Source organism: Gorilla gorilla, chromosome 10, assembly GCF_029281585.2.
Source record: "Gorilla gorilla gorilla isolate KB3781 chromosome 10, NHGRI_mGorGor1-v2.1_pri, whole genome shotgun sequence".
NCBI classification, from domain to species: domain Eukaryota; kingdom Metazoa; phylum Chordata; class Mammalia; order Primates; family Hominidae; genus Gorilla; species Gorilla gorilla.
Genome location: NC_073234.2, coordinates 37,084,493 through 37,109,318, shown reverse-complemented (window position 1 = coordinate 37,109,318; position 24,826 = coordinate 37,084,493). Strand labels below are relative to the sequence as shown.

At 40.7% G+C, this 24,826-nt stretch overlaps 1 protein-coding gene across 2 annotated transcripts in view; it reads right to left on the bottom strand.

Annotated features, from left to right (window-relative positions):
• Positions 1 to 1,806: 1,806 nt before the first annotated feature.
• C10H12orf56 (chromosome 10 C12orf56 homolog) overlaps positions 1,807 to 24,826 on the bottom strand; it is a 116,510-nt gene continuing 93,490 nt past the window's right edge. Inside the window, exons 7-14 of one of the 2 annotated variants that reach the window (XR_002008012.4) lie at positions 20,580 to 20,686; positions 19,285 to 19,374; positions 12,308 to 12,431; positions 9,928 to 10,002; positions 9,531 to 9,605; positions 5,165 to 5,343; positions 2,166 to 2,310; positions 1,807 to 1,967 (exon numbers count right to left, since the gene is read on the bottom strand). Coding sequence is in view for 1 of the 2 variants with exons in the window: in XM_019037809.4 (XP_018893354.3) it covers positions 1,862 to 1,967; positions 5,165 to 5,343; positions 9,531 to 9,605; positions 9,928 to 10,002; positions 12,308 to 12,431; positions 19,285 to 19,374; positions 20,580 to 20,686 (756 nt within the window). In the remaining variant the exon portion in view is untranslated. The remainder of the gene's footprint in view (positions 1,968 to 2,165; positions 2,311 to 5,164; positions 5,344 to 9,530; positions 9,606 to 9,927; positions 10,003 to 12,307; positions 12,432 to 19,284; positions 19,375 to 20,579; positions 20,687 to 24,826) is intronic. The other variant, XM_019037809.4, reaches the window with a different exon arrangement.

Genomic DNA, 24,826 nt, shown 5'->3' with positions numbered 1-24,826 from the left:
AATGAAGGAAAAGACTTGGACACTTTATGGGGTGATGGCTGGTGACAGCTGAAAGGGAAACTTTGGGTAAAAAGAAAGGAGGATTACTTGAAGTTAGTGCAAAATCATCCACTGAGCCGAGATAGCAGAGAAACACACTACTCCATTTCAGAGTGTTAAATGTCTTGTCACAGGCAGAGAATGTAAGAGCTGGAAGAGAACTTGGAGAACATCTAGTCCCACCCTTCCACCTAGCAGAGGAAGCCCAGGAAGAAACAGATGTGGCCTGGAAAGGGGGCCTGACTTGCTTGAAGTCAAATAGCTGGTCATTTGGCTCTGTCAGAACCTGGAATAAAATGTCCTAGTAATTATCTCCACTGCCCAACACAGGCAAATCTGGCTTAGGAACTCTTTCTTTGGAAGTAGATTTTTCTCTGATCCTCCCTCAAGTCATAATAAGTTGAATGGAGAGGCCAGTTCCTATGTTCTTAGAAGTCCAAATTCAACACCTCACGGTGATGCCAAAGTTAAGTATTTGTGGAATTAGATTAGTTTATGGCATAAAATATAGTAAAGACAAGTTTTTAAATGGTTGTGGGAGAGCCATAACTGCTCGTAGACAATTTATCTTTCATAGAGACTCTATGGGACTACACAAATTAGCCCACAGATGCATGAAACAGAGTGGCACCATGCACTTAATTTTGTTGAAGTCCAAGCTTCTTTCTCTATGATAAAAGAGGAAGTGACATTCTATACAGCTATGCCTGTGTTCTGCTCATTCTTCCAGGAATACTTTTGTCACTAGAATTTGTACAGGTGGAGGAGGAGGGTGTCATCCTATTGCTCAGCATTTCCCAAATAATCACTCTGTAGCTTATACTCCTCACAACAGTTTATCTCAGGATGTTTCGTGGCTTCACACCACTCACCATTATTACACCAGTGAAACTCACCAGATTATATTTTCTGTGTTCACTCTCCATAGGCTTCTGTTCCCTTGATAGATTTTTGTCTTAGAACCTTTTTTTCTGGAGAAACACTAATGTTTAGCACCACTTTATGTATGTCAGAATGGATGTAGGTTTCTTTGTAGCAGATTTTAAAACTCTGGCCTCCGGCCCTGGTGGTTTCTGGTGCAGGAACTGAGAGACCCTTTGGTGTTCTACCTGGAGGCGTGGCTGGCGGATGAGATCTTGAGTGAGTGACCTTAGGCCCAGACCAAGCTGTAATTCCAGAAGTAGCATGGATGCGCCAGGCCCTGCTGGTGGTGGACATAGTGGACTCCAAGAACCTAGTCGAAATAATGGTTTTTGGATGGCTCTGAGTACAGAATCGGGTGAAGAGCATGCTCCTGTGCCTGGCATGGTTTCACCGAGAACACTGTGCCCAAGCTGAGAAGATAAAACACCTTGAGAAGAACTTGAATGCCCATGCCTCAGGCCCTCACACTCCCCGGCATCCTATTGCTTAAGGCAACAGAACTATTATCAGGAGAATTTTGAGAACCTTGTTGCTTTTGCTGCTAAGGTTGAAGAGAAGTGAGTACAGCTTTCCTAAATCCCTGCATTCCTTTTTCCTGTGTCTTGATGGATAGTCGTTTATTTTGTGGCAAGAGTGAGTTTGAAGAACTACTCTAATAAAGAAATGGCTCTTTTGCCCAATGGCATAAAGATCTTTGCACACTTATAATAAAGCAAATTTATTTTTAAAAATTTTAAACTTCTCATAGAGAGGTATTGATGGAACATTCAATTAAAATCTTTGTTTATAGGACTCAGAGATAGCCAGATATTAAATAAAAAAATGTTTCTCATGAATATCAAGTTGACTCTTGATTAACATTTTATACTCTTATTAACATTGCGTACATTGTTTGTTTCTATTCAACCAATTTCAGAACTTCATGAAAAAGTTGAGTGGTAGGTTGAGTGATGGGGTAACACAATGGGAGCCTTTTCTGCAAGGCTGGCATGTGAATAAAGTACCTGCAAATCATAAAAAGAAACAAAATAGAGAGTTTTAAAAACAAGAATTTTCACATTGGCCACTTGAGTACATTCACACTCACTGGCTAGGGTTGTTGGGTGTGGGAATCTAAGCTACAAGACTTGGTCAGCATTTTCAGCCCTCCAATCTCCCCCATTTGTGACCTAGAAAATCTCCGACATGTGGACTGTCCTCACCACAGTATGAGCAGAGGCTCCTGCTTCTTGGTTTATCAGGCAATGCGCAGTGAGGAGTTGAAATGAAAGGGTCAAGCTGTGGTGACTACTAGGGCCAAGTCAAGAGGGAAGAGTAGAACTCATCCCCCACGGCCTCAGTAAAAGCCTAGGAAAGGCCAGAGGAAGAGGCAAAAATGAGAAAGACTTCAACCATCCCCTTGGATGACTTAAAAGAATGGTTCTCAACCCTAAGTGCATATTGGAATCACCTGGAGAGCTTTATCTTTAAAATCTCACAGCCCTGGTACCACGCCAGACAAATGGAAACAGAATTTCTACGTGTGACACCTGGTTATCAGTATTTTTTTAATAGGTTGAGTATCTCTTATCCAAAATGATTGCAATTAGATGTGTTTCAGATTTCAGATGTTTTCAGATTTTGGAGTATCTGCATTATACTTAATGGTTGAGCATCCCTAATATGAACATGTAAAATCTGAAATGCTACAATGAGCATTTACTTTGAGCATCATGTTGGTGTTCAAATGATTTCGGATTTTGGAGCATTGCAAATTTTGGATTTTTGGTTTAGGGATGCTCAACCTGTAGTTGCTCAGATAATTCCAATGCAATGTGAGTTGAAAACACTAGTTTAAAACAAGAATCCAAACCTAAATGGCTACCAGTAATGTAATTTAGGGGGTAAGAGTAAGCAAGAGAGAGAGGAGATGGTGGCAAACTAAACAGTACATGATGCACCTAAGGGGGTAGCTGCAGGAGTTCTGCCTGTTGTCATCTCACAAGTGTGACACCACTTTGCCAGTTGTCCTAATTTTCAGATGTTTGTATCCAAGTTTTAAAAATTGAGTTGTATGATACATGCTACAATGTGGATGAACCTTGAAAACATTAAGCTCAGTGAAAGAAGTCAGACACAAAAGATCACATATTATATGCTCCATTTATATAGAATGTCCAGAATAGGCAAATCCATCACAACAGAAAGTAAATTAGTGATTTCCAGGGGTTGGGAGGAGGAGAATATGTGGTGTGATTGCTTAATGGATACTGAGTTTCTTTTGAGGTGATGAAAATGATGTGCAATTAGATAGTTATGACAGTTGCAAAATATGGTGAATTTAAAAACTATGGAATTGTATATTTTAAAATGGTAAATTTCATACTATGTGAAATTTACCTTAATATATATATTTTTTTAAGTGAGGAGGTGCAGGAGGGAAGAGATGGGAATTGGGTTGTTTGGACCAGCTCAGAGCCAAACAAATCCCTTTTATGGGAGTCAGAATGGAACACTTCATGGAAGACAAAAAGTCCATGGCTGAGTGTGGTGGCTCACACCTGTAATCCTAGCACTTTAGGAGGCCGAGGCAGGTGAATCACTTGAGGCCAGGAGTTCAAGACCAGCCTGGCCAACATGACAAAACTCCATCTCTACTAAAAATACAAAAATTAGCTAGGTGTGATGGTGCATGCCTGTAGTCCCAACTACTCAGGAGGCTGAAGTGGGAGGGGGCATTGCTTGAGCCCAGGAGGCAGAGATTGTGATAAGCCGAGATCACAGCACTACACTCCAGCCTGGGTGACAGAGTGAGACCCTGTGTCAAAAAAAAAAAAAAAAAAAAAGTCTATAAATTGGACTGTAGTTTTTTTTTTAAAAAAAAGACAATCTAAGGCTGTAATTTATGTCTCCACATCCTTTTACGTCTTCATCCAAACAAATGACAAAGCTGTGTCCGCTGTACCCTTTTCATCTTAAGTCAAAGACAACCTGGGTTTTCTCCTTAATAGGTGCTATGCAGGGCTGCACTGCTAAGTGCACTTGGCTTTGGCAGCCTATAAATAGAAATGGAACCCCTGAGGTGCAGGAGAACAGGCTGGCAGATGAAGCCAATGCTGGCTACTGCTCTTTCTTACTGTTCTGAGAGGGGTAAGTGAAACAAACAAAACCCCTGATAACCATGTTCATTAATTGTTACTCCTTTATCAATTGCTTCTGTCCAATAACTCAATTGTAAGTCACAATCCATAATTTATTATCCTCTTCAGTGAAGTTTATTACACTTTTTTTTTTTTTGAGGCGGAATATCCCTCCATTGCCCAGGCTGGAGTGTGTTGGCATGATCTCAGCTCACTGCAACCTCTGCCTCCTGGGTTCAAGTGATTCTCCTGCCTCAGCCTCCCGAATAGCTGGGATTACAGGCGTGCACCACCAGGCTCAGCTTATTTTTGTATTTTTAGTAGAGACGGGGTTTCACCATGTTGCTCAGCCTGGTCTCAAACTCCTGACCTCAAGTAATCTGCCCGCCTCAGCCTCCCACAGTGCTAGGATTACAGGCGTGAGCCACCGTGCCCAGCCAAGTTTATTACTCTTAATTACTCATAGCAGGTTAAAATTATTACTACTTCCGTGAGATGCAGCTACAATAAAGACAATGAGTGACAAACCGTTCTTCAAAGAGAGTTTGATGTTTCACTAGTCTTTTCTGGCCTGGGAATATACTTCAAATGGCAATGGTTCTTAGAGGTCCCCAAAATCCTACCATTTTCACAGATCAAAGTGAAATATTATTAAAAACAAAAATAGGCCAGGTGCGGTGGCTCACACCTGTAATCCCAGCACTTTGGGAGGCTGAGGTGGGTGGATCATCAGGTTAGGAGTTCGAGATCAGCCTGACCAACATGGTGAAACCCTGTCTCTACTAAAAATACAAAAAAAAAATTAGCCAGGCATGGTGGCGGGCGCCTGTAATCCCAGCTACTCAGGAGGCTGAGGCAGGAGAATTGCTTGAATCTGGGAGGCAGAGGTTGCAGTGAGCCAAGATTGCACCACTGTATTCCAGCCTGGGTGACAGAGCAAGACTCCATCTCAAAAAGAACAAACAAAAAAGAATTCCCGATAAATACCTAATCTTCTAAATATTGGACCATGTTGCAGCTTTGCATGAACTCAGAAATGAGTGAAATCTTACTGCAGATTAGATTCAGACATTTTTTCTTACCTGAATTCTTCTCTGTAGTTATTCCTAATATACTCAGCTAGAGTCCTGCTGTGCCGCAGACAGCTCTTGAGGATGTAAAATTGCTGGTACAACAGAACTGCTTGGCAGGGACTTAGCAGCTGAAATGAAGCTGAAAGACCCCTCACCACTTGTTTCACAATATTGGCCACAAAAGTAATCTAGACAAGGAAAATACAGTTACATGTAGGCTGTGTGCCACCCACAAAAGCAACTATTTCAGCTGGAGCTTCAACTACAAATCTAGACTGAAGCCCTCACTACCCTAACACCACTGTTGCAATGTTCCTTATTGAAATGGTATCCAATGTCAAATAAAAAGTATAGGAGGAAGCTGGGCGTGGTGGCTCACGCCTGTAATCCCAGCACTTTGGGAGACCAAGGCAGGTGGATCACGAGGTCAGGAGTTCGAGATCAGCCTGACCAACATGGTGAAACCCCATCTCTACTAAAAATGCAAAAATCAGTCAGGCGTGGTGGTGCATGCCTGTAATCCCAGCTACTCAGGAGGCTGAGGCAGGAAAGTCGCTTAATTCAGGAGGCAGAGGTTGCAGTGAGCCGAGATCATGTCACTGCACTCCAGCCTGGGCAACAGAGCAAGATTCCATCTCAAAAAAAAAAAAAAAAAAAGTATAGGAGGCCAGGTCAGGCACTGTGGCTCATCTGTAATCCCAGCACTTTGGGAGGCTGAGGCGGGTAGATCACTTGAGGCAGGGAGTTCTAGACAGCCTGGTTAACATGGCAAAACCCCGTCTCTACTAAAAATACAAAAATTTGCCAGGCATGGTGTCACATGTCTGTAATCCCAGCTACTTTGGAGGCTGAGGCACAAGAACTGCTTGAATGCAGAGGCAGAGATTGCAGTGAGCCAAGATCGCACCACTGCACTCCAGCCTGGGCGAGTGCAAGTAGTTGCTCTTCTGTGTAATTACAATCCATAAACGTAGGCTTGTGTGAAAAGCAGAAAAGAACGCTAGTGCCTTTTCAAGCTCTAACCAACAGGTCACACTACACACCCATTAAATTAGTATCAGTAAAAATGTGTTGCCTTTTCTATCGTAATATGTTGCAACTGGCCCTTCCCTACAGGTAGGGCAAGTAGGTGGAAGTGGATTTTTCCCATTCCAGACCATTTACATATGTTGACAAAACATTATATATATATTGATTAAACATATATTGCCTGGCAAACACAGCTTGAGCTGAGAGAGTCTGAGGCAGTAGAACAGAACAATGTTAATTAGCCTATTTAGAAATTAAATTTTTAACTTTTCTAGCACCTTTCTCTAACCAAGTAAGATAATGAGAGTTGACTGACATGCAGGTGCATAGCAATGATCCCAGTTTCTTTGCTTGCAAATGTCTCTTGAGTGATTTGTTTCTGCCCATACTGTTTATAACTGGGTTAATATTGAAGCTTTCTTTTGCCAACCCTTCATCCTTACATGCTTCATGGTCACAGACTAGCCTCATACTCAACCCAATTCCTTTGGTGAACCAACTTTAGAGGCTGGTAAAGAAACTTCCTTTTAGCTGGAGTGCAGTGGCACATGCCTGTATTCCCAGCTACTTAGGAGGCTGAGGCAGGAGGATTGCTTGAGCCCAGGAGTTTGAGACCAGCCTGGGAAACATAGCAAGACCCCATCTCATTTAAAAAAAATTTTTTAAATAAATACATGTGGCCAGGCACGGTGGCTCACAGCTGTAATCCCAGCACTTTAGGAGGCCGAAGTGGGAGGATCACCTGAGGTCAGGAGTTTGAGACCAGCGTGGCTAACATGGCGAAACCCTGTCTCTACTAAAAATACAAAAATTAGCCGGTCGTGGTGGCGGGTGCCTGTAATCCCAGCTACTTGGGAGACCGAGGCAGGAGGATCACTTGAACCCGGGAGCTGGAGGTTGCAGTGAGCCGAGATCGCGCCACTGCACTCCAGCCTGGGTGACAAAGGGAGACTCTGTCTCCAATAAATAAATAAATAAATAAATAAATACCATGCAGGAAGGCTTACATGGGAAATAAAAGTAAAAATAAATAAATAAATAAAAAGAAACGTCCCTGTTACGTGGAGTCTGTAAAACCCAGATTTCCACACATCAGTCCAGGTAATAGGGTCTGCAGCCACCACACAGAAAACAAAGGGGCCTTGCATCTTGCACATATGAGCTTCCATTGCTGTGAATGACTATAACTGTCAAACATTCTGTGAAATGGTCTGAGATTGGTTGGGGCCTGTGTGCTACTGAGGAAGACAAGTTCATGGGCTCAACTTCTGTAGAAGGCAGCTGGCTGTTCTACTGACAAATGTACCCTCTGGCCCCAGCCAGCTTTGTGTAAACATATGTCATAGGGATCTGACAAGAGAGTCTAGATCCCATAGAACAGACCCAACGTCACTCTAGAGAAACAGCAGGGGACCACTGACAATCCAACAGATGCGTGTCCATATATGGAAAGAAAACAGGCCGGGCACAGTGGCTCATGCCTGTAATAGCAATTTGGGAGGCCAAGGTGGATGATCACCTGAGGTCAGGAGTTCCAGACCAGCCTGGGCAACATGGCGAAACCCCGTCTGTACTAAAAAATACAAAATTTAGCCAGGCATGGTGGCAGGCGCCTGTAATCTCAGCTACTTGGGAGGCTGAGGCAGGAGAATTGCTTGAATCTGGGAGGTGGAGGTTGCAGTGAGCTGAGATCGCAGCACTACTGCACTCCAGCCTGGGCAACACAGCAAGACTCTGTCTCAAAAAAAAAAAAAAAAAAAAAAAGAACATATTACCTCGTGTCCATCAGCAATGGAAATTTAGTTTAGATTACTCTTTTGAAGAGATTTCCAATTAAGTGTTTGTTGACTGAATGCATAAGTTTGAGGAGGTGGGAAGAGATTAAGGGATAAAGCCTCTACTACAATTAATTCAGCAGATATTTTACTGAACATTAATGGTGTGCCTAGCACAACAGACATAGCTTCTACCCTCACGGCACCGGCAGTCTGTTGGAAGAGAAAGATATTGTATCAGTCGTGATGGACTAGATTATGCTGTGGTAACAAACCTCCCAAAATACCAATGCTTTGCTTGAAACAGCTAAGGTTGATTACTCATTCACACTGCATGTCCCAGAGGGGTCTGCAGGGCTCTGCTCACTGTGGTTACTCTTGGCCATCTGCAGGCAGAGCAGCCACCTTGTGGGTGCTATGCCGAAGGAAAAGAGAATGCCAGGTGGCACATACTGGCTCTTAAAGCTTCTGCCCAGAAGTGACATAGGCCACTTCTGATCACATTTCATTAGCCAAAGCAGCCACAGAGACCGCCTCCACCCCACAAGTTCACATGGAGAGGGAAGTGCAGTCCCACCATGTGCCCAGAAGGAGGCAGAGACATAATATGAGTGGGCACTAATGGCTGTGACACGGCAGAAGCAAATAATAACACAAACAAATGCAAACTGCAACAGTGACGAGGCCTATAAAGCAGAGGAAGAGGACACCATGCCATGCACTGTTTGTGCCTCTAATGAGGGAATCTCCCCTGTCACAGGGGGCAGAGAAGCGTCCTCCACTGCCACACCCCAGGAAGGGGCCCTGAGGCCTGAGGGATGAGTAGAAGTTGACCAGGTGAAAAAGGGAGGGAAAAGCATTTCCAATGGAGAGACAGATGCAATGGTACAGGTCCTGTGATGCAGCTGCAGGGAGGGGGGTGGTGATGGGGAGAGGGATGGTGAGCAAGAGACCCACACAGCAGGGAGGCTGAGGGACCAGAGGAAGCTGTCGGCCATAGCATGCAGGGCCCTGTAGGCCATGTTAAGGAGTTTAGTCTTCATTCAGAAGGAAGAGTTATTGAGAGATTTGAAGCAAGGGATGACAATCAGATTTTTATTTCAAATGGATCCCTCAGCCTGTAATCTGGTGGGAAGACAGGGACAGACCATTGAGATGTGATTGTAGCATCAAGGAAAGAAATGGTGATAATAGGAACTAGGATGGTGTCTGTGGGACAGAGCACACAAATGATCCCAAGTGTTAGATTCATGCTCACTATTTAAGGTAAATGTTTATCTTTTTACCTAATTATACAGCTAATAATTTAATATTCTGTTTTCTACATGTATCTTAGAGTTTTTCATGAAATAACGTTCCCATTTAAGATATAATTTCAGTACCTTAAACATTCAGGTCCAAAATGTAAAAACAATTTATCAATTAAATAATAAACTGTCAAATTTACACTTTGCTTCTGGTTGATAAACTTGATTACATCACAGGGAAAATCTGTGTTTTATTAATTAAGCACAAGAGTATCTGTTTAATTAGGCTTGGGGGTGATTTCGTTTTGACTTCTAGATACTTACGATGGGAGGACAGCTTTGTAGAAAGGACATTATCCAGCTAATAGCAAACTTTGTGGATCCCAATCCGAGATTTCCCTAAAAGACTCAAGGAAATAAACAAGTTATATTCATAAAGTTCAAGTTGTATATAAAAGGATACTAATTCTTAAATACATTTTTATCCTGATTAATCGAATCCTTAAAATCAGTTTTGGAAAATAAACTAGATGAGCACTTAAGAGCAAAGTTCATATCATTGAAATCAACCAGTTTTGGGGACCATCTCAAATACAAGCATTTTTGATATATTATTAATCATATAACATAATCACATAATATACATATATCAGAATATATAATAGTCATGTAATTTATAGTTACATAAAATATGTAAAAATATAATTTTTAAAAATTGTACCTGCTGAAAGACAAGAAGTATCTCATATAAAAGTGCTGTAGCAGTATTTGTATACTCCAGAATAAGCTTCTGTAACTAGAATTTTCAAGAATAATCAATGCAATGTCATAAGCCAAGTCAGAAAATGATAATTTCCCATGGTTCCCTTTAGGTACTTATACAACAAACTTTCTCTTTTTTTTGAGAGAAAGTCTCATGCTGCCACCCACGTGGGAGTACAGTGCTGTGGTCATGGGTCTGTGCAGCCTCAAACTCCTGGGCACAAGCCATTCCTCTCACCTCTGCTTTCTGTGTAGCTGGGACTACAGGTGCAAGCTACCATGCTGGCTAATCTTATTTTTTAAATGTTTTGTAGAGATGAGGTCTCACTATATTGCCCAGGCTGGTCTCAAATTCCTGAGCCCAACCAATCCTTTCACCTCAGTCTCCCCAGTAGCTAGGACTACAGGTATGTGCCTCCATGCCCAGGTAATTTTTGATTTTTTATTTTTGTAGAGACAGGGTCTCGCTTGTTGCCCAGGCTGGTATGGAACTCTTGGCCTCAAGCGATTCTCCCACCTCTGCCTCCTAAGTAGCTGGGATTCAGATGCAAGCCATTATCCCTGGCTGGCCCACAGAATACTAAGACAAAAAATTGCATACTTGATTTGCAAAATCAATCAGATCAACAACCCTACTTCCTTTCAAGAATGTAGAAATACACGCCCCCCTGCGAGTTGAGGTGAGAGATTCTCTGGGGAATTTAGGCTTATTCCCAAATTAAACTAAGATTCCTTCTGTGGGATGGATAAATAGAGGGTTTAGAGATACTTCATTCCTCTCAAGAATTCCAAACTCCTCTTTACAATTACTATCCCTTTTCTTCTTTTCTTCATTTATTTACTCAACAAATATGCATCAGACACCATGCTAGGTGTTGGGGACGCAAGGGAGAACAACACAGACATGAGACCTGCCCTCATGGAACATACAATCTAGTTGGGCAACAAACATCAAGTGATCAAATACACAAATGCCTAATTATAAACTGAGACAAGGGCTATGAAAGAAATGTACAGGAAGTTAAGGGAGCTCTATAAAGGAGGACTAGTCTCATTTGGTGGTCAAGGAATTCTTCCCTCTGGCCCATATCATTCCTTACCTAGATTATGGCACTAGCTTCTTAATAGCCCTGCCTATCTGAGTCTTGGTTCCACCCCACTCTTTAATCCCTAATCCACCATTGAAAGTGGTATTGGAGACTCTCTATATACAGTCTGTAATTATATATTCATGGATATATTTGAATAATGTCTGTCTCTCCCAGCAGAGTAGAAACTAATGAAGGCAGGGGTCGTGTCTGTTTTGCTTACTGTTTTGACTCTACTGCCTAGCACACTGTTTGCTCATAATAGATGCTCAATAAATATTTACTGACTGTTGCCGGGTGTGGTGGCTCATGCCTGTAATCCTAGCATTTTGGGAGGCCGAGACAGGCAAATTGCTTGAGCTCAGGGATTTGAAACCAACCTGGGTAACATGGCAAGACCCTATCTCTACAAAAAATACAAAAATTAGCCAGGCGTGGTGGCTCATGCCTGTAGTCCTAGCTACTCGGGAGTCTGAAGTGAGAGCATTACTTGAGCCTGGGAGGTCAAGTCTGCAGTGAGCCGAGATTGTGCCACTGCACTCCAGCCTGGGCAACAGAGTGAAACCCTTTCTTAAAAAAAAAAAAAAGAAAAAAATTACTGAGTGAATGACTGAATGAGTTTTCTAAAACATAATTCTGACCATATATTTAAGAACTATCAAATCATGTTTCATCCTTTAAAAAAAAATCTGTTAACCTGGCTCAAAATAAACTAATAATAAGTTGGTTTATTCTCTCAGAAGGTATGCCTTCTAGGCAGTTTGATATTTCTAATGTCTTGGTACAACCTTAGAAAAACAAGTAACTCTTGCTGAGAATTTATAGGAAAATGGTAAAGTATAAGAGTTAACCCTAAAATCTCTAAGATGGTGATTTTTCACCCATTAGACCCCTGCTATGGAATTACATATACATCATATTTTGTACACAGACAGACATAAACAGATTTATCAAATTTATAAAGAATGCTAATTACTTTCCTTAATATACATACCTTAAGACATATAAAAGGGATATATTAATATTGACTGAATAGTTATTTTTTCCTTTTTCTTGACTCTCTAAATCTCTAAATCTACTTTAGACTGACTAGTTATCTAAGTTTTGAGGTTAATGACAAAAGATCTACTCTTTGGTTTAATTATGTTTCTGTATTCTATGGTGTCATGGTCCACATTAAAAGAAGCCAGGGCCCATATATATATATATATATATATATATGGTAGTTTACCCCCCAAATTCTCATCTCACCTCAGCGTCAAAAGACATTCTGACTAAAGCTGAATCAGCCACCAACTGGATATCAAACACAGGACAAGATTTTGGAATCTGAGGCTCACTAATTAAAATTACCAAGAGATTAAATAGTGCTCCCCTGGAAAAAAATAAATAAAAGGCAATTAGTGAGCAAAGTGTTGAGAGGAAAAATGGTGAAGCCAAGTTTCAAACACTGGATATAATTATGTTTAAAAGAATGAAGCATTGCAGACTATCCTTGACTGAAGTTTTGGATCCTTGGACACACAAATGAATATCTAGAGATAAAAAATTTAAATGAAAATATAATTTCTTGGTCTTCTGGCTCAGAGCGAGTGTAGTTCTAGAAATCCACATAGCTTAGAAAGACTAGAAAATCTGGATTTAAGGGAGATTTGGGTAATTTCAATTATAGCATTATTTTCCAAAGGACTTTTTATGGATTGCTAATTCCAGACAATATTATAGTTAAAATAGATTCTGTGGTCAAAGGAGATAGGGGAAATACTTGGTTAAACCAAGTTCATCAGATGTGTTTACTACATGACTTCTCAGAGGCTTTATATGCTAATATGCACTGTGTATCTCTGGGACAAAGCAACAGTATGCAGCTCTTCTTTTTTCTTTTTTTAGGTTTGTTTGCTTGGGTTATTTTTGGCACAGGATCTCATGATGTTGCCCGGGCTGGTCTTGAACTCCTGGACTCAAGTGATCCCCTGCCTCAGCCAAGTAGCTGAGATTACAGGCTTGAGCGACCACTTTCAGTTTTTACTTTTTTTAATTGATAATAAAAATTGTATATATTTATGGTATACAACGTGATGTTTTGAAATATGTATATACTGTAGAATGTGTACATATTTTATAAATCAAGCGAATTGATGTATGCATTACCTCACATGCTTATTTTTATATAGTGAGAACACAAAATCTATTGTCAGCAATTTTCAAGTATACAGGACATTGCTATTAACTATGGTCACCATATTTGTATGATTGATCTCTGGAACTTCTTCCTCCTGTCTAACTGAAGTTTTGTACCCTTTGACCAACATCTCCCAATTCCACCCCGCCCCTAAGCCTCTGACAACCACCATTCTACACTCTCTGTTTTTATGAGTTTGGCTTTTTAGATTCCATATATAAGTGAGATCATGCATGAACTCAAAAGTCAAACTCGTATTTGTCTTTCTGTGCCTGGCTTATTTCACTTAGCCTAATATCCTCCAGTTTCATCCATGTTGTCACAAATAACAAGACTTCATTTTTATGGCTGAATAATATTCCATTGTGTATATGTACCACATTTTCTTTATCCGTTCACCCATTGCTGGACACTAAGTTTGCTTCCTTTTCTTGGTTTTTGTTAATAATGTACAGCATTTCTTTTTTTAAAATATAAAAATTTTTAAACATAAAGATGGGGTCTTGCTTTGTTGCCCAGGCTGGACTTGAACCCCTGGCCTAAAGCAATCTGCCCACCTCAGCCTCTCAAAGTGCTTGGATGACAGGCATGAGCCTCCGCACCCAACTCCACCATTTCGTAAAATGCTTATTTGATCCCAAAAAACCTCAGATATTTTACTTTCCAGTGTAGGGTATTGTCCATTGATAACTCACTTAAATGTTACATGTGCATCCTGATGAGCTGGGTTAATAACGCTATCTCCTCCTATTGGGTAGTATAACCCCTGTATGGTTGAAAAGCAGCTGAAGGCAGACTGCTAAAAACTCAGTTGCCTAATTGAAGACAATGTCAGAGTAGATTTGAGGGGTAGGAGTAGTAAAATAATTCAAAGATAGTACTATACAAAAGTTCTCCATAACCATAAGCATTCCTTTCATAATGGAAAAAAGGAGGGTGAGTATCAATACCCTTGTTTAGTAGGATCTGAGGCTTTCTAATCTTCTTAGAATCATTTAAATCATCACCATGATTAGAAGCTCATGATTAACCTACACTCTAGTAAAAATACAATGCTCTTCCTTTCTCCAAGTCAAAAAGCAAGTCTAGTTCTTATATTTGGAAAGAAGAATCATGTCAGTTAGTACATTTCTCACAAAAGCAGGATATACCCTACAGGGTATTTAATAATGTTTTATTGAGGCTATTTAAAATGGCCAATCTTACTTTGAGAAGACCCTTTTAAAATCAACAGAACACTCCCTTTAGAAGTGTTTCTTGATATTGTTTGAATTGGCATTCCATTCACTGTTACATTTAATTATAGTCCTTTATTTTCAGTAACAGCTTATTTTCAAAGTATCATACATCCAAAGCAAAGAAAAAGAACTCTCAAATTATGGGTCACTTGCTATGATAACATATGAATTCAACCCTAACAATACTAGGATATGAAAAAATATGGCACATTTCAAGAAAGTTACAGCAAAGTATGTTGAACTAATGAAATCTCCACTCATGAAAATAATAAAGAGGAAAATGCTGAAATGATTAACTGCTTTTTTATTTACCCAAATGGAATTTAATTTGAAATCCACCCCTTCTGCCAATTCAATTTAAAATCCACTAGGACAATAATAGATGGAAGAAATTTTAATCAAAATGGTAGTTTCATCCTGAAAATAGAGAAAACTTAGAGGATTGACATCACAGCCTTAAAAACAGTCCCAACAGTTTAATACTTTATTGTTTAGGTTGTTATTATTTCTAATGTATGAATTTTGAATGTACTACAATATATTTAAAAATACAGACTTTGAAGGCCACATCGATAGTCTCCTAAGGCAGTCCATATTATTGTGGCGGGCAGAAGTCTAACGTGGCTTCCAAAATTCCCAGCCTGCTGGTACAAACCCTATCAAATTCCTTCCCCTTAAGTATGGGCAATAGCTCTGAATATGTTTGTCTGTCACTCTTGTGATTATGTTACATGAAATGGGAAAGGTGAAGGGATTCTGAGAATATAATAAAGGCCCTAATTGGCTGACTGTTGAGTTAATCAAAAGAAGATTATCCAGAGTAGGCTTGCTCTAATCAGGTGAGCCCTGAAAAAGAGATACTCCCCTGCAAAGAAACAAGCCACCTGAGTCCCACAGCTGTAAGGAAATTTAGTCTGCCAGCAACCACCCAAATGAGCTAGGAAGAGTCCCAAGCCTCAGATGAGACTATGGCCTGGCCAACACCTCAACTGAAACCTTGTGAGACCCTGGGCAAAGGATCCAGTTAAGCTGTGCCCAGATTTCTGATCCACGGACACTGTGAGATAAGAAATACATGTTGTTTTAAGCCACTAAGTTTGTGATAATTTGTTATATGGCAATAGAAAACTAATACAATTTTGGCTGGGCACGGTGGCTCATACTTGTAATCCCAGCACTTTGGGAGGCCGAGGGGGGTGGATCACCTGAGGTCAGGAGTTCAAGACCAGCCTGACTAACATGGTGAAACCCCATCTCTACTAAAAATACAAAACTAGCAGGGCGTGGTGGTGCATGCCTGTAATCCCAGCTATTCAGGAGGCTGAGGCACAAGAATTGCTTGAACCCAGGGGGCGGAGATTACAGTCAGACAAGATCGCACCATTGCACTCCAGCCCGGGCGACAGAGCAAAACTCCGTCTCAAAAAAAGAAAAAAGAGCCCAGGTGCGGTGGCTCATGCCTATAATCCTAGCACTTTGGGAGGCCGAGGCGGGTGGATTGCCTGAGGTCAGGAGTTCGAGACCAGTCTGGCCAACATGGTGAAACCGTCTTAACTAAAAACATAAAAAAAAAATCAGCCGAGCGTGGTGGCACACACCTGTATCCCCAGCTACTTGAGAGGCTGAGGCAGGGGAATTGCTTGAACCACGGAGGTAGAGGTTGCAGTGAGCCGAGATCATGCCATTGCACTCCAGCCTGGGTGACAGAGTGAGACTCCATCTCAAAAAAAATAAAAGAAAAAGAAAACGAATACAGTTTTATTAGATATTTACTGGGCTACATAATACTATGGGGCACATGATTTGACCCTAGGGATATAAAAACTGGCTGAGAAAAGTTAATATTACAACCAGACTCTACTATAGCAATGTAATATATGTATTGAAGGACATGAAAAGAATTGGTAATATCAGGAAAGAGGCTTGATATAGGACGGCTGATGTGATCAAACCAAGTTAAAACAGAACAATTAAAGGCAATGCTTTTAAAGAAAAAGAACAAATAAAACCCCATAAAAACAATACTTTACAACAGAGGTGACTAAGGATGATTTTTTTCAACTTGGAAACAGAAAGGTAGGGACCAAAAGGTGGAGAAAAAGGATAAACAGATTTAGTGATAATTTTAATGTGGGAGAAGACAGACATATCAAAAATAATGTTGAATCTCCATCTTGGAGATTAGGGAAATGGCAGTACTACCAATTGCATAAAGAAGTATTCAAGCTGGGCGCGGTGGTTCATGCCAGTAATCTCAGCACTTTGGGAGGCCAAGGCGGGAAGATCACTTAAGTCCAGGAGTTTGAGACCAGCCCAGACAACAAAGTGAGACCTTGTCTCTATAAAAAAATAAAAAAATAAGAACTAGTTTGGCATGGTGTATTTTCTTGTTTGCTGTAAAGCAGAGCTCAGCAAACTATGGCCTGCAGGCCAAATACAGCCTACAGCCTGTTTCTGTGAATAAAGTTTATCAGAACACAACTGTGTCCATTCGTTCATGTACTGTTTATGGCTGCTTTTGTGCTACAATGGCAGAACTGAGTAGATGCAGCACAGATTGTATGATGTGATAAGCCAAAACTATTTTCTATATGACCTTTTACAGAAATGTTTGCCCACTCCTGCTACACAACATAATATGCCGGCTTGGCACAGTGGCTCATGCCTGTAATCCTAGCACTTTGGGGGTAAGAGGGGGGCAGATCACTTGAGCCCAGGAGTTTGAGACCAGCCTGGACAACATGGCAAAACCCCATCTCTATGAAAAATACAAAAAAATTAGCAGGGCATGATGGCACGTACCTGTGGTCCCAGCTACTGGGGAGGTGAGGATCACCTAAGCCCCAGGGAGGTCGAGGCTGCAGTGAGCTAAGATCGTGTCACTGCACTCCAGCCTGGATGAGAGTGAAACCCTATCTAAAAAAAAAAAAAGAAAAGAAAAAAAGCATAGTGTGCCCATAGTCCCTGGCACATAGCAAGTGTACTTAAGAAATATTAATTAATGAGGCCGGGTGTGGTGGCTCACACCTGTAATCCCAGCACTTTGGGAGGCCGAAGCAGGCGGATCACCTGAGGTCGGGGTTTGAGACCAGCCTGACCAACATGGTGAAACGCCATCTCTACTAAAAATACACAATTAGCCGGGCATGGTGGTGCACGCCTGTAATCCCAGCTACTTGGTAGGCTGAGGCAGGAGAACCACTTGAACCTGGGAGGCAGAGATTGCCATGAGCCAAGATCATGCCATTGCACTCCAGCCTGGGTAACAAGAGTGAATCTCTGTCTCAAAAAAAAAGAAAAAAGAAAGAAAGAAAAATAAATATTAATTAATGAAATTAGGGCCAGGCATGGTGGCTCATGCCTGTAATCCCAGCTACTTGGGAGGCTGAGTCAGGAGAATCACTTGAACCCAGGAAGCAGAGGGTGCAGTGAGCTGAAATCGTGCCATTGCACCCCAGCCTGGGTGACAAGAGCAAAACTCTGTATCAAAAAAATAAAATAAAATAAAAAATCAAGCAGACAGTATGCAAAACTGCAAATCAAAATCAAAAGACAAAGAATGCTACTGTCCCCCCTATACATTCTTCCATTCTTCCTTTTAATAACAGATGTCCCCATTACCATTCAAAACGAAGTTAGGCACATAGCTGTCCAACTACAGACACATTTCTAGCCTCTCCTGCAGCTAGGTGTGGCCATGTGCCTGAAGTTCTCACCAGGAGAATGTGAGCAGAAGTGTTACATGCCTTGCTTAAAAAGGAAGCTTGTTTGCCCTCTGCTTCTCTCTCTTTTTTTTTTTTCTTTTTTAACTGGAATGCCCTCTATTTCTCTTTCTGCTTCCCACAGGGTATAATGAAGTCATCAAGATCGGCCAGCTTACACTATAAGGACAAAGACAACATGATAGCAGGCAACAGAGTAACAAAGGGGAAAAAACCTAGGTCCCTGGCTCACCTTGTGTTTGAAAGCCTGAATATTTACTCTGAACTGTTGTGTGAGAAAGATTTCAATTAAGATCTTCTTTGGGCCACATATTTTAGAGTATCTTTTTTTTGTTTTTTTTTTTTTTTGAGACGGGGTTGCCCAGGCTAGAGTGCAATGGTGTGATCTCAGCTCACTGCAACCTTCGCCTCCCAGGTTCAAGCCATTCTCGTGCCTCAGCCTCCCGAGTAGCTGGGATTACAAGCGCGCACCACCATGCCCGGCTATTTTTTGTGTTTTTAGTAGAGACAGGGTTTCACCATGTTGGTCAGGCTGGTCACAAACTCCTGACCTCAGGTGATCCACCCGCCTTGGTTTCCCAAAGTGCTGGGATTACAGGCGTGAGCCACCGTGCCTGGCCTAGAGTGTCTTTATTACAGCAGCTCACCCTAGATATTAATAAACTCTCCAAAGTCATTTACTCTAAGGTCACACGATTATATTGTAAATGAGGCTACTATAACACCTGATTTTGCAATTTTTCTGTTGTGTGGATATAAGGACACTATGGGAAATTCTGGCGGAGATCCCCTGGCTTTTAATGTATGATGGGTCATTTGGTCTTTTTCAAGTTCACCAGACTAGGACAAAAAAAAATTATGCTGAGAAAATCTTTGTACCCTTAATAATCCAGAGAGACAGAGAAAACTCGGCCTGTGCCAATTAACCTGTTCATCACAGAAGGAAGGAGAAAAACAAAAGAGTGAAATATACTTGGAAGGGTGTTGAACAGGGAAGTTGGAGAATTATGTGCTTTGGAAGACACTCAATAAGAATAGTTAATGGGTTGCAACTACAAGGTCCCAATGTCTTCTAAAAGACCTTACTTCTTAGCTGCCAATGTGTTCAGGCGTGATGACTCAGTTTCTGTTTCTCTGAACATCAATACTAGGGTCTGTGTAATTTCAATGCATGCCCTAGAAAATAAACGATAAAAGGCAAAGAAATGGCGTGATTTCATTAGAAGCTCAGAATTCCACAAAAGTAGTAATTTTTGCTAAAACTGCTTCCAGATATCCATACAGAAAAAAGTACAGGAAATAAATTTTGTACATCAAATTGCTAACATTGGTTAAGTGCCTACTCTGACTGCTACACAGTAAACACTCAAAAACATTTGCTGGTCGGGCGGGGTAGCTAACATATTACTCATGCTGTAATCCCAGCACTTTGGGAGGCCCAGGTGGGCGAATGGCCTGAGCCCAGGAGTTTGAGACCAGCCTGGGCAACATGGCAAAACCCCATCTTTACAAAAATTAGCTGAGTGTGGAGCTCAGGAGGTCAAGGCTGCAGTGAGCCATGATCACACCAATGCACTCCCTCTGAGGGACAGAGTGAGAACTTTTCTAAAAAAAAAAAAAAGAAAAAAAATTGTTGAATGAATGAATAGCTGGATGTCAGTACTAAATCATTTTATATGTATCTCTCTTTCCAAAGTTTTTAGGATAATCAGACACTGCTTTAAAATTATTGTTTAAATTTTTAATATTTTCAGAGAGGTAATATTTGGCTCAAAATGTCAATGGTAAAAAAAGAATATACAGTGAAAGCTGTCTCTCCTCCAGATACCCATTTTTCCCACTTTGAGACAACAAATATTACTAGCTTCTTGTGCATCCTTCCATTAAAATTAGAACAAAATGAGTTCTATTTCTTAAAATCCACAGGAAGAGACCAGGCATGGTGGCTCACGTCTGTAATCCCAGCACTTTGGAAGGCTGAGGTGGATGGATCACCTGAGGTCAGGAGTTCAAGACCAGCCTGGCCAATGTGGTGAAACCCCGTTTCTACTAAAAATACAAAAATTAGCCAGGCATGGTGGCATAAGCTTGTAATCCCAGTTGCTCCGGAAGCTGAAGCATGAGAATTGCTTGAACCCACGAGGCAGAAGTTGCAGTGAGCAAAGATCGTGCCACTGCACTCCAGCCTGGGCAACAGAGCGAGACTCTGTCTCAAGAGAAAATAAATAAATAAATAAAAATAAAAATAAAATCCACAGGAAGAAAAACTTGCAGTGCCATTAATCATTAACCCAGCATCTATTTTGTCCAGTGTCTTCCATTTATCTTTAACACCCTGGCCAAAAAAAAAAAAAATCGATGATTATCTAGTTAGTACTTACACCAGCTCATCAACCCTTTGGCTTTGATTTTGTAGTGCATTCTTATCCCTAGACTCCGGCAAGTACTCATGAAGTTTGTTTACTAGGAAATAGAAAAGGTCACTGGTCTGTGAAAGCAAGTTGGAAAAAAAGACAGTAATTAAGATATCTGTTGTTAAAATTCTCTACTCTCATGTACTAAAAATATGAAGAAATAATTTGCTCTTTGATTAGAGAAGTGAATTACAATATCTCCCACTGATACTAGCATAACCCAAATTGGAAACCTACTTCTTACTTACAACCAAGAGACCACTGTCCTGGTGACCAGAGCAAGGGCTAGGGGGTGATGCTGGGAGATGCCAGTTAGGCCTGGCTTGACCATTAACCTTGAAGATCATCCAGAAGTAGGTGTGTAATCTCAGGCAACTCATCCAGTCACCTTGAAAAATGGGGCTCCTATAATTTCTGCCTTTCCAAAGTAATCTGGCCTTTGTGAGGATATAATGAATAATGAATAAGCAAGTTCTCGTTTTAAAATGTTTACTAACTCAAAAACAAATGTACAGCACTAGGCTAGCTTATAGAAATGGTGCAGAACAATATTGATTCTTCTGGTAATACAGTGGAAATGTAGATTGCCGTTTCTGTCAAAATAAACACTGACTTAGAGCTGGGGAACCCATTTTTTAGTGTTCCTGTCCAGTCTCATGAGAAATCAAGCATGAAAATAAGCGCTGGCCCATGAAATTAGGCAAGTTGGCATTAATGAGAAATGTAATGTAATTGCTTTTCTTTTCTATTCCTCTGTTGTTCGTTTTTTCCCCAGGATTTTGGTTTACTAGTGACAATTTAGGCTTTTTGTTTAGAAAGTGTATGTGTCCCCTTATTCAGGTGATATGGCATGAGAAGAGGCTGGGAATGCCAGCTGGGAATGCCAGAGAAAGGAAAAAGAGGAAGAGAAGCAGGATGTTTACCGGATACTCTCAGAAGTGCTTGGGCTTTGAAAGAAGGAAGGACTTGGCCAGATGTGGTGGCTCATGCCTGTCAGCCCAGCACTTTGGGAGGCCGAGGTGGGCGATCACTTGAGGTTAGGAGTTCGAAATCAGCCTGGCCAACGTGGCAAAACCCCATCTCTACTAAAAATACAAAAATTAGCTGGGTTTGGTAGCATGTGCCTGTAATCCCTAACCCCAGCTACTTGGGAGGGTGAGGCAGGAGAATCACTTGAACCTGGGAGGTGGAGGTTGCAGTGAGCTGGGATTGCGCCACTGCACTCCAGACTGGGCAAGAGTGAGTGAGACTCCATTAAAAAAAAAAAAAAAAAGAAGAAGAAGAAGAAGTGCTTGGGCTTACCCAGTGCCTGATAAATTAGCATAGTGTGGCAGTTTTACAAACTGACCCTGGAGTTATATTCTTTGAGCTCAAATCCCAGTTCTGCCACTGGGCAGTTGTGTGACATTTGGCAAATTACTTATACTCCCTGTCGCTCAGTTTCTTTGTCTTTCAAATGGGTTAATAATATCACCTCATGGGGTTGATTTAAACGTAAGTTTAAATAAGATAGTATGTATTTATAAAGCTTCAACAGTGCTTAGCACATAACACATAGCACATAACAAGTGTTTAATAAGTATCACTGTTATTATGACCTCCCACCTGCTCACTGATTCATGAATTTTCACTTATAAAATATCATGCATCTACCTGAAACAACATGGAAGAATCTCAAAAATATTATGCCAAAAGAAGCCAAATGCAGAAGAGTACTTAGTGCAGAATTCCATGTAAGTGCAGTGCTAAGAGAGACAAAATGAATCTACAGTGACAGAAAGCACATCGACAGTTGCACAAGGCCAGGAGTGTGACAGAACTGGTGGCCAAAGGGCACAAGGTGACATTCTGGAGTGACAGAGATGCTCTAAATCTTGATTGAAGTAGTGTTAATAGTTACATGAATAGAGACATTTGTCAAGACTCTTCAAACTGTATCTTTAAATATGGGTGCATTTTATTTCATGTAAATTATACTGCAGTAATTTCTTCAAAGAAGATAGATGAATGGCCAATAAGCACATGAAAGATGCTCAACATCACTAATCACTAGGGAAATGCAACTCAAAAGTACAATGAGATATTATCCCACGCCCATTAGGATAGTTACTATTAAAAAAAACACAAAATAGCAAGTGTTGGCAAGGACATAGAGGAATCAAAACCCTTATATACTGTTGGTGGGAGTAGAAAATAGCACAGACACTGGAAACCAGTATGGTGGTTCCTCAAAACTTTAAATATAGAATTACCATCTAATCTAGCAATTCCATTTCTGAGTATATACCCAAAAGAATTGAAAGCACCGTCTTAAAGAGATATCTTGCATACCAATGTTCATAGCTGCATCACTCACAACATCTAAAACATGGAAGCAACCCATTGACAGATGAATAGATAAGGAAAATGTGGTATATACATACAATGGAATATTATCCAGCCTTAAAAAAAAGGAAATTGTGATACATGCTACAACATGGATTAAACTTGAGAACATTATGCTAGGTGAAATCTCAGTCACAAAAAGACAAGTACTATATCATTCCAACTATATGAGGTATTTAGAATAGTCAAAATCAGAGACAGAAAGTAGAATGGTGGTTTCCAGGGGCTGTGGGTTGCGGGGATGGGATGGGGGAAAGAAATGGAAAGTTGTTGCTTAATGGGTAGAGAGTTTCAGTTTTGTAAGATGAAAAGTGTTCTGGAGATGATGGTTTTGATGGCTGCACAACATTGTGAATAAACTTGATACCACTGAAATGTATGCTCAAAAATGATTAAGGAAGTAAATTTTGTGTTATGTACATTTTGCCACAATTTTTAAAAATGAAAAAAAAAACATATGAAGAAAAAAAAAATTTTTTTTTTTTTGAGGTGGAGTCTTGCTCTGTTGCCCAGGCTGGAGTGCAGTGGCACGATCTTGGCTCACTGCAACCTCCACATCCTGGTTTCAAGCGATTTCCTGTCTGGGATTACAGGTGCATGCCACCATGCCTGGCTAATTTTTGTATTTTTAGTAAAGACGGGGTTTCACCATGCTGGCCAGGCTGGTCTTGAACTCCTGACCTCAGATGAGCCACTCGCCTTGGCCTCCCAATGTGCTGGGATTATAGGCATGAGCCACCGTGCCGGTGGAAAAAATTTAAACTAGAAAAAGAACATAGAGAACTATTTTATCTACTAATTTATTCATTCACTGAATGCATACTTATTGATTGCCAGCTATGTGGCAGGTATGCTAGATAATGAGATAACATGTTGAGCGAAACAGACAAACAGACATGTGTCTGTTCTTCTAAAACTTGGAGTTTAGTCAATCTATGAAAAAGTGTTCTCAGCCTGTGTAATCTCACACCTGTAATTCCAGCACTTTGGGAGGCCGAGGCAGGCAGATCACTTGAGTCCAAGACCAGCCTGGGCAACATGGTGAAACCCCTTTTCTACAAAAAATGCAAAAATTAGCCCAGCGTGGTAGCATTTGCCTGTAGTCTCAGCTACTTGGGAAGTACTCAGCTACTCAGCTACTTGAGCCCAGGAGGCGGAGATTGCAGTGAGCCGAGATGGTGCCACTGCACTTCAGCGTAGGTGACAGAGTGAGACTCCATCTCAAAAAAAAAAAAAAAAAAGAAAACCTATTCTCATAATTTAAATTTTACCTTCAAGAAAATTAAAAAATAAAGACCACTTAAAAGAAAAAAGTATGCCTCAATAAAGTTCATTTTAAAAGGGAGGGAGAAAACTATATATAATATATATTTTTGTATCTATAATATATATCACTCTATATTATAGTGTATCTATAATTTTTATATCCATAATATGTATGTTATATATGTGTATAATTTTCCATCCTATTACAGGAACCAAAAATTAGAGATGCCTGTGATGGTTAATTTTAGGTGTAAACTTGGCTAAATTAGGAGTACCTAGAGAATTGGTAAAGCATTATTTCTGTTATGTCTGTGAAGGTATTTCCAGAGGAGACTGGCATGTGAGTTGGAGAACTGAGTGGTTCTGTCTCTCTGGAGAATTCTAATACAGATTTTGGTACCAGAAGTGGAATTGTTGCTATAAGGAATACCTAAAAATGTGGAAGTGACTTTGGAATTGGTTAATGGATAGAGGCTCGAAGAATTTGGAGGAGCAACCTAGAAAAAGCCTAGATTGCAATAACTGGAGGATTAAAAGTGATGCTGGTGGGGGCTCAGAGAAGG